This window comes from Liolophura sinensis, chromosome 6 (assembly GCF_032854445.1).
Source record: "Liolophura sinensis isolate JHLJ2023 chromosome 6, CUHK_Ljap_v2, whole genome shotgun sequence".
In the NCBI taxonomy this organism is placed as follows: Eukaryota; Metazoa; Mollusca; class Polyplacophora; order Chitonida; family Chitonidae; genus Liolophura; species Liolophura sinensis.
Window position 1 is genome coordinate 65,591,106 of NC_088300.1, and position 9,985 is coordinate 65,601,090.

The 9,985-nt window shown below is 37.1% G+C and overlaps 1 protein-coding gene across 1 annotated transcript in view; it reads right to left on the bottom strand.

Annotated features, from left to right (window-relative positions):
- Positions 1-250: 250 nt before the first annotated feature.
- Positions 251-9,985, bottom strand: part of LOC135466676 (glucosamine 6-phosphate N-acetyltransferase-like) — an 11,817-nt gene continuing 2,082 nt past the window's right edge. The window contains exons 3-6 of the mRNA XM_064744307.1: positions 7,538-7,599; positions 6,274-6,404; positions 4,414-4,475; positions 251-3,635 (exon numbers count right to left, since the gene is read on the bottom strand). Coding sequence (XP_064600377.1) covers positions 3,485-3,635; positions 4,414-4,475; positions 6,274-6,404; positions 7,538-7,599 — 406 coding nt within the window. The 3' untranslated portion in view covers positions 251-3,484. The remainder of the gene's footprint in view (positions 3,636-4,413; positions 4,476-6,273; positions 6,405-7,537; positions 7,600-9,985) is intronic.

Genomic DNA, 9,985 nt, shown 5'->3' on the forward strand with positions numbered 1-9,985 from the left:
GTTATTGTCTATTGCAATGAAACATCGACAAGACGGATATGCACACCCATCATTGCCGATTGAACATGTTTATAAAGGAAACCCTAGACGTCAGGCATCATGCATCACAGCATTCAAAGATGTATCCAAAAATACAATCAATATATGATTCTTCCTTCACCGACATATTTGAATCTTCCTTCACCGATATCTGTTTATTTATTCAAATACTCTTTTCAGGGGTATATATCAAAATCGCCATCTTCCAGGGTGTTCTAATAACATGTATACACAACTCAGCGAGTTAATAATGAATGAGGCAATCCAAGTATTATAAAGTGAACACTTATACTTCAACAAAATAAGCTACATTTTTCCGTTTTCCCACCTTTAATATGTATTCTGTGCGAGACATTATAGCACTTCTGGAAAGAACACGGCATCTTCATGGGGATTTTTTCCTTTCAAAAAAAATGTCAACTTGTTTAAAAACAAGAACCGAGACATTTCTTTATTTCAGATACTTCAGAATACTTTCGATTAAACAGTAAGCACCCACTGTATGAAACTGTATGAAAAGAATAATAAATCTGTGAACTTCGCATATACATATGGTTGGGACAAAATTGGGAGGCATTATTTGGTATACCGGTACATGCTGTATTATTTTATTTTAAATATTTAACACTGTTTTCTTCAAATACCAATAACATACAAAACACCCATAGCATAAATAAGTAAATAATTAACAGGTATGTGTTCCGTCTTAAAATAAATCTGGATCCATTAATATACGTTCTTGTGTACATGTATTTGGATCTATAACGAGTGTTGTATACAGTATCTTATATCGAGCAGACAGTTCAGGACAAAGAATATCATTCAATCATCTCAGATCCAAATGGAAGACAGGAAGCACTCGAAACTGGACACCTTGCAAATTGGACACCGTTTCTGGCACCTTTCCCCATAGTTTAACATACATGAATACAGCTGGATATGCAACATTTTACACCGTAAAACTGGAATGTTAACGTTTTCTTAGAGATTTCCTTGCATGTGTACATCCATTAAAAATTCCACTGCAAATTAAAAACGCTAATGACGTTTACCAGGTACATAATAATCTGTTTCGGCGATTGCAAAATTCGACTTTTGTTCTCTGTTTTGAGCTGAGACAATATAGCCATGATCAAACTCACATCATGGAAGAAACCTTTTCAATTTTTACTTCTACAGTTATATTACACCCTAAATCAACTAGAAGTTGATCCCAATTACATTAACATAAGAACAACCACTGACTTACACGTGATGCACGTAATACCAAATCAACAGGACAAGCTTCAAAGGGGAACGACTGTACAAGTCAACGGAACAAGAGGAATGACTATATACCTACACTCGTGACCCTATTACTATAAACACAAAACCATTCATATAGGACTATATGTTCAGCGAATCTTTGATCGTTTTTTCTTAACCCATGTTTAATTACTCAATCACAAGATTACTAACACAAAACAAATGGTAAATTCACTTGCAGATCGTGTAAAAACAACAGAAGTTTGTTCAATAAAGGTAATAAAACAGTAAAACCCAAAAACAAGTAAATTTACAGCAAAGTAAGCAATAAAAAAAATACGAGATTTTCTGTCTGTCATTAACTCCTGTGTATACACAACAAAATAAGGTGTTTCAGGGAAACTGACATCAGCACACATTAAAGAAATAAAAAAACCAAAAAAATTTCATTAATACGCCGTACTCAAAGAATATTTCACTGATATGGCGGCTTCCAACATAATAATGGGATGAAACCAGACAGAGGCCAAGGGAAAACCGTGACCACCCGCAGGTTGCTGGCAGATCTACCCACGAATGATCAGAGAGGAAGCCAGTATGATATGGACTTGATCTCACAGCTCAGCACTGGAGACAGGCTCCTGGGAATTTGTGCTGCGCTAATACGCTAACCACTCAGCCATGAAGGCCCAAACAAAAAACATGAAATAAAATAAAACATAACTTGAAAATGTATGTTTTATCATAAGACTAATTAAATAGCTCCCAGGAACTGGCTATATCTCACGGCTCATAAGATTTTATTAAAGAGCATTCTATTCACATAGATGAAGTTGATATCGTCACTTTGGCAAGGATTGTAACTGGAAACCAGGCACCCATAAAGGGGAAATAACTGTGCGACGTAAGGCCTAACTAGGAAGGGAGAGTTAACTCCCGTGTTTGGTTCTGAAATGCTGTGACTTTGACTATGTCACACATTAGAAACCTTTAATTACGTTTTGCTTTCCTTTTATCTACTAACTCAATCTACTTGTTACTTGCTCACATGTTGTAAGTCAAATGTTATTTAACCTTGCATCCTATAAACATTTTCAATTTGCCTCCAACACCAATGATGCTCTCATAAATTTCATTGTATTTGTTTCGAGATCATACACATCATCCTCATTTTATCCACAAAAATTTCAGACACAGGTCTAGTTGTAACTTCTCACATCAATTGCATTAAAGTGGCAGGTCTTACTTGAATGGGGACTCAAGGCTCTTGTCCACAAGGTGGATGCTCTTACCACAGTCAGATACACAGTGATGTCAAATAGAATTCTACTTCCACACCTTGAATCACTGTATCAAAAGTGGATGTAAGTGTTGCATATTGTTTCGACTGCCACATGACCATGTATATACATGTACACGTGTCTCAGGATACATAAAAAAAATTAGCGCTTTCTAATATTTCCTTTGGAGGCAACCCAGCTATTAGGCCATTATAGCATAAACCCCAAAAATTTCATAGCTTAAGAAAAAAAAATTAACCCCGCTCCCTAAATGGATATAGGGAGCTTCTTTTTTGTATAAAGAGGGGTTGCATGACTTACATCTGGCAGCCACATTGGACGACTGTGGCTATGCCAGCCCATGTAAATAGGATGCAAACATGGCTGATTGTTTATTGTTGACCGGCTGATGATGTCACCTGCAGCCCCTCTTTACATCAGGTATTCATTGAAAAAAGAAGTGAGCAAGTGTAAAGCATATAAAATATATAACACATGTATCTCGTAACACCCCAGCCCCCATGCCCACAACACACACACACACCTCAAGTCTTCCAGGTACCAAATATACTAATGTTAACCTTATGTATCATAAATATTTTTAGTCATTGCACATCTCTTTTGACATTCCCTAAGGGACGGCGAATACCTTACGCCAGGCTTGAACATGAGAGGTTATGGGTAGATTTAAAGGCATGAACAAAAGAATGTTTATGAAAGCTTTCTACCTTCATTCAAAGCAAAATTATAAACGCCAGAACGCGCAAAAACTAAGCAGGTCAAGTATAATGGGCACAAACCAAGCAAATCAAGCTCAAACCAATCCATGTATGAACTTATAAATACATGTAAATTCTTTTAAATACACGGTCATAATGCATAATACACATGTACAAAGACAAACATCTCTGCAGCAATACTCAGTCCTTAAAGCGCTGTTGTAAAAAGTTATTGCCTTCTTCTTTTGTGAAACCAAATGTGTTGTAGAATGGGATCATCTTATCCTTGCAGTCAAGAGTGACCTTATAAGACCCTAACTTCTTACTTAGTAGCGTCAAAACGTCAAGAAGTCTGAAATACACGGGAAAAACAAAGAAAAAAACAATTTATTTATTTATTTATTTATTCATTTGATTGGTGTTTTATGCTGTACTCGAGAATATTTCACTTATACGATGGCAGCCAGCATTATGGTGGGAGGAAACCGGGCAGGTCCCAGGGGAACCCATGACTATCAGCAAGTTGCTGACAGACCTTCTCACTACGGCCAGAGAGGAAGCCAGCCTGAGCTGGACTTGAGCTCACAGTGACCGCATTGGTGAGAGGCTCCTGGGTCATTACGCTACGCCAGTGCCCTAGACAAATGAGCCACGGGGGCCCCACAAAGAAGAAAAATCAGTGATTAAGAATACAAGCATGTATATTTACACCGCTAATTGTTACTATGTTGGGGGATCCTCCACCCATTCATTAGAGTCTCTTCACTGCAGGAGTCGCTTCTGTAACAGCACTGCTGAATTCTGAGGTATGTTTTTCCCTTGAATACAGGACAAGTATTAAAGTATGTACAACAGAATTTCAAGACGTTTTAGGAGAGAACAGCTGTCTGACCATTGATCAATCAGACTGCGTGCTTGAATCCAGTTCTGACTGGTTTAGCTGAAGTTTTTCTGAAGATTTTCTGAACTAACCGCGCTCTTTAGGCATGATCATCTCCTCCTCTTTAGACAAGATCAAGTCTATGTTCAGGAATCACAAGACACAGCCACAAGCCTATATAGCCTGTCAACTGTTACTGGTGACAACCTATAGAACCTCTAAAATTCACTACTCCAAAACATCTACGTACAGCTTTCCTAATTGTTTCCCCCTGTAGTCGTCGCTGACAACAACATCCTCTATTCTTGCTCTCTGAAAAAACAACAACAAATGAATGCATGATGAGAAATTACAGAGGCATAAAAATCAGTGAAGCAAAGTGCAATTCCTGGTAACAAGGACACATGTTTAAGTTCTGACTTAATCGTGTTAACAAGACAGCACCCTGGCTATGACATATTTCAATCGAAAGCAGGATAGTCAAGCTTTCTGAAAAGTATCATACTTTATTAATCTAGTGAGATTTCACTGAATAACATGTAAAACAAAAATGACAATACTGCACAAATGGCTGGTGTGAAACAAGGCAGCATTTATCTCCCCAGCAGACCTTAGGTCTCCTTAGACACGCTGTTCGAATTATACAAATACATTTTTTGTCGTTCATGTTAGCATTTAGTCAGCATGGAGTTGTGAATAACAAATATCACAGTCAGTGAAGTACTCATTAGGGATGCCGAAGATTTATGGGAATGAGAAGAGGGCATCTCATCGGACAATGCTTTAAATTAAATAAATCTTTTCAAATAATTTTTTTTCTCTGAATTTATTACAGCTGGAAATTTTAAACTTTGCCCTGTCTTTCTCGCATACAAAGGATGTTTTTTTTCTCTGTTTTCTTTTATTACATACAGTAAAATTATTGAAATGCCTTGTTTAAGCTGATGTATTTTCTCTAATAATAACTAGGTCAGCACTGCCCTCATCTTAGGAGCCACCACTACAAAATTGAAGTATAAAATCCAGCGACAGTTGAATGTCTAGATCCCCCTCAGTGGTGCTTAGGTTTATTTTCATTTTTGTCAGAACTGAGCGTCAATCCAGTTGTGCAATAATCCTGTTGTAATTTAGCAAAAAGAATTAGCGGTACCTGCACACCCCCTCTGGAGGCTATGACCTGAACCAGAAATACCTCGGCCGTGCCTATGCAGACTACTTGTCAACTGTATAAATGATATAGTAGACCCACTGTATGTCCAATTTCTAAGAAAGCTATTTATCACTTGGTCCTTCCTCGGCGAAGTCCACAACTTTAATCTGCCACAGGCTACTGCTTAGACTATTAAATGAGAAATACCTTCGATGTTTGGGAGCTAGAGTAAACATGACGTCACCTTGCTGTCAACAAGAAGCTGTGACAAGATAAAGTTTAAGTGAACTTTTACTGGGTTGGAAAAAATCAAAAAAAATATTTAATGCCGGTTTAAGATACTTGTAATTGAAGTCTTTCAGTGGACATAAACAAGGAGCTGTCTTTCACTTTAAAACCCCAAAAAACAAATACATGTAATTAATCTTTAGTGATTTCAAAAGAGGGGTGGGAGAAGACCTAAACAACCACACGCACTTTGTTCTGACCTGCTTGGTAGCCCTAAAAAAAACAACTTTTAATCTGGAAATCTTATGAGGCCATGGGGCGACCAGTGTTAAAGAAAGCGGAAACATGATGCTGCGTCAACCGCATCCTGTGCTCATATGGCTAAAAGTCTAAACAAGGTTCAGGTGACCAAACAGTTGTGTTCTTGAGTTTCAGAAATGGAGAAGGTTGGAAGCATTCAACTATATATATTTTTTTATTTGATTGATGTTTTGCGCCATACTCAAGGATATTTCCTTATATGACAGCGGCCATCCGCAGGTTGCTGCCAGACCCATTTACCTATAGGTTCCTACACACAGTCAGTTTAAAAGAAATGGGAGTTTGCCATCTGTAATTGTAAATTTTAGGGACCTACAACAGGCTAGTTACAATATAAATCATTCACTAACACCCCTGAAGAAAATAAAACTTTCACCTCACAATAATCCTCAATATTCTACCTGTACTCACCGTAGCAGCTGTATGAATGAACTTTTGTTCCAGGAACAGTGTTGCTGTTCCTATAACCTGGTTAATTCTCGTATCTTCCAGGACCGTTACATAATAGGTGTGTGGACAACTCTTCATGGATGTAAAACGTTCTGTCAACAGATTTGCATACACCATTTTAATTAATTTACCTGCCAGATGCACACGGTTATGAAATACAAATGAATGGATTTATTCATTTATTTCACTTAACACTGTACTCTAGAATATTTCACTCACACAACGGCAGCTAGCATTATGGTGTGAGGAAACCCAACACAACCTAGGGGAAACCCACAATCATGTACAGGTTGGTGGCAGACCTTTCCACATACGTCTGTAAAGGAGGCCAGCATGAGCTGGACTAAAAATCACAGCGGAACCTCTGTGGGCGAGGTGTGACCACTGCAAGAGCCTCTCACCAATGCAGACGCTGTGAGTTCAAGTCCAGCTCACTCTGGCTTCCTCTCAGACCGTACGTGGGAAAATCTGCCAGCAGCCTGCGGATGGTTGTGAGTTTCCCCCGGGCCCTGCCTGAATTCCTCCCATCATAATGCTGGCTGCCATTGTGAAATATTTTTGATTATGGTGTATGTCAAAAGAATAAATCATGTAAATAAAATCACAGCAACCACGTTGGTCAGAGCTCCCAGGGAGCCCATTGAAGGCGTTTAGGTAATGGGGAAACACTGTACATTTGTATACAAAACAAATGATGTCGGATGGACAATAAATGTCAAAAAAATTACCAAAAAAATCATATAACTTTGAAAGTTATATCAAAATCAGTGAACTGATGTCAATTTTTCTGCCTGTGATGTTTCAGCATGATAATTCTTAATGTTTCTCACATCAGCTCTATAATTTATAATCCTGCCAATAAAGTAGTAAGGACTGAAGACATGACTACATTGGTGAAGGATTTGTCATTCCAACTGAAACAGTTTAAGACCACTGCTTTCAAGGCTTTCCGATCACGTAAATATATCTTCTAAAGTAAAAACTGCTGAGATCGACCACATTTCCCACAATTTACATAATTTTAGACACAGTTTTGTTTTTAATTTTAATACACCCCTGGAATAAGATTTACTCCACTTGGTAAACAGCAATATAAATTGGTGTCACTTTAGTATGAAGTAGGCCTAATATACTTCTACTGTACATATAATTTGAACTTATGTCTATTTCCTACATGTCTACGTGTTTAGTTGACATGTACATTCCACCTTAGAAACAAACATACCTTTAAACAATTCTCTAGAGATATCTCCTACTTTTGTTAACTGGGACAAGAGCTGTAGAAAACCTGAGAGAAAAAACAAAAAATATCATATTTACTGAGCAAAGACAACAATGACTTTTAGATGTACTTTAAAATTAAATACTGGAAAACTCAAAAAAGAGTCACAGTCACTTCCACAACAGGTCAAATCAAGGTGTTCCCTTGTTGCAGACAGGACCCAATGTTTAGGCCTCGCTTGAATGTCATGCTAAATACTACAGAAAAGATGGCCCCGAAGCATTTGGAAATTATATGAATTTCAAACTTATTCGATTTTTCAACATTTCACTACCAGGTGTATACATTTGCCATCATAAAGTACATGTCCATAGCCAGACGTAGCTCTTCAAACAGGCTCTGCTGGATATTTGCCAGAATGACGTCAAGAATATTTACATATACATCAGTTTAAAATCAATATTAACAAAATGTATGTCACGTTTCAAACATGTAATAATGGCACAAGGCAGCCTACTCTATATAAATATTGGATATATATATATATGTGTCATTCTGAGATCAAGTGGATGGTGTTAACTGATCTAATGGATTTTTTACAAGCACCATTATAGACTTTGGGGGAGATCAAATCAAAACCAGATTAACATCCATCACGAAATACGGAGATTAACACCTATAGTGATTATCCAGAGCCAAAAAAAAAAGTTGATTTCAAAGCGAATCCAACAAGGCACTTAAGCTATATTTCAACTAAACAACTGATTAAAACTTTAGAGGAAAAACAAACGTGCGAAATATGGGCCCCACTGCAACCACAGTGTTGATTTATTGGTCGTGGTGACACTATTATATTTACATTGTTACTTACAGCTTTTTTCTCTATTACATTTGTATAAGGGTATTGTGTGAAGTAAATCCACAACAAAATCTGTGACTCTGAAAGACACATACATGTAGCAGTACACAATTCATGACTCCCGAATACACATGTACCAGTTTTTCTATTGTTTACAGAATTCTCTGGAGCCGCACTTTCAGTCCAACCCTAAAACTAAACAGACAAATAAAGCTAAGCAGACACTGTCTTTAAAGATATAGTGAAGTCCACCTGGAGTTTTTCCAGTATTTCATGACTATACAGTTGCTGTAGCTGGTATATGTTCTCTGTTGTCTGATGAAGGCAATGTTTTTAAATCAACTGAATTCAGACGTGACCCAAGTACATGTTAATGCAAACTTTCATCGGATTACATTAACCCAGATGGCATGTAAAGTTACCAATCAAGGTAAACGAATCGAATTTTTGTCCAGATAAAGTTTTAAAGATTCTCACATGCTAATTATTATTATGATGATGGTTATTATTTAACTTTATATCGCTTGTAACTAAAGACTGTTTAACACCTGTAATTCATTGCTTGTCTTTATCATACATAAGGGGCCCAGGATCTTCCTGTTTTTCATGACCATACAAGGCCAGACAGCCTATACAGCACTTGTGAAATTTACAGGATATCTGTGTACAAACAGACACATGTTATAGACTTGCATTCTGTCTGAAATAGGAATAACTTCAAAGATAAATTTCTAGAGCGGAAAGACCATCCTATCTGGCTTACAGTCTACTTCTCTCCCTAGCATAGCACAGACGATAAGTTTAATTGTATGATGGTAGGAAGTATATTAAATATCAATGCTGTAGTATAGGATAGCCTCAAAATCACATGAAGTACCTTTGTGATAATCAGAACATAGTGATGTAACCCTAAGGTTAAACAGAATCCATGTGTAATCTCATAAATTTTAGCCCATTTGACACTTGAATGTATTATTCTAATGGTTATTGTGAGGCTTACAATGTTAATGTTAATGTGAGACTTACAAAAAGTTTCTGAACAAGCACTTCAAACAAAAATATTTCACTGGATAAATGTCATATAATCTCTTATCTGAAATGACCCGTCCACATAACCTCATTACACACAAATACCAAAGGCCAGGGGTCAAAGGAAATGATTCTGACACGTATGTCAAACATGGACACAAACAATCCAAGCTGACCTGATAGACTGTGGGGGTCTAAAAATACACAGGCAGTTCAAGTGTAAACAAGGTAAATGCCATTCCACGTGAAGATCCTATATAGACTGCACTGCTCAGGTTAACGAATAAGTGGGTGAGATTTTTTTTTTTAACAGAACATAACAGTTTCACACATCATTCATGAAATGTTTATACTGTATTAAATGCACTACAAAGAATAAAAGGATATTTTACATCAACAAATTAACCAACAGTTTTTACTGCCCAATACAGTACAGCATTCTTTAGCCACACATCGTACCTACACTTTACATTTTCTACTACTGACAGACAAAATCAGAAACCATTAAGTATGCATGCAAAAATATAACCAAAGACTCTTATACACGTGTACTTAGGTTTACC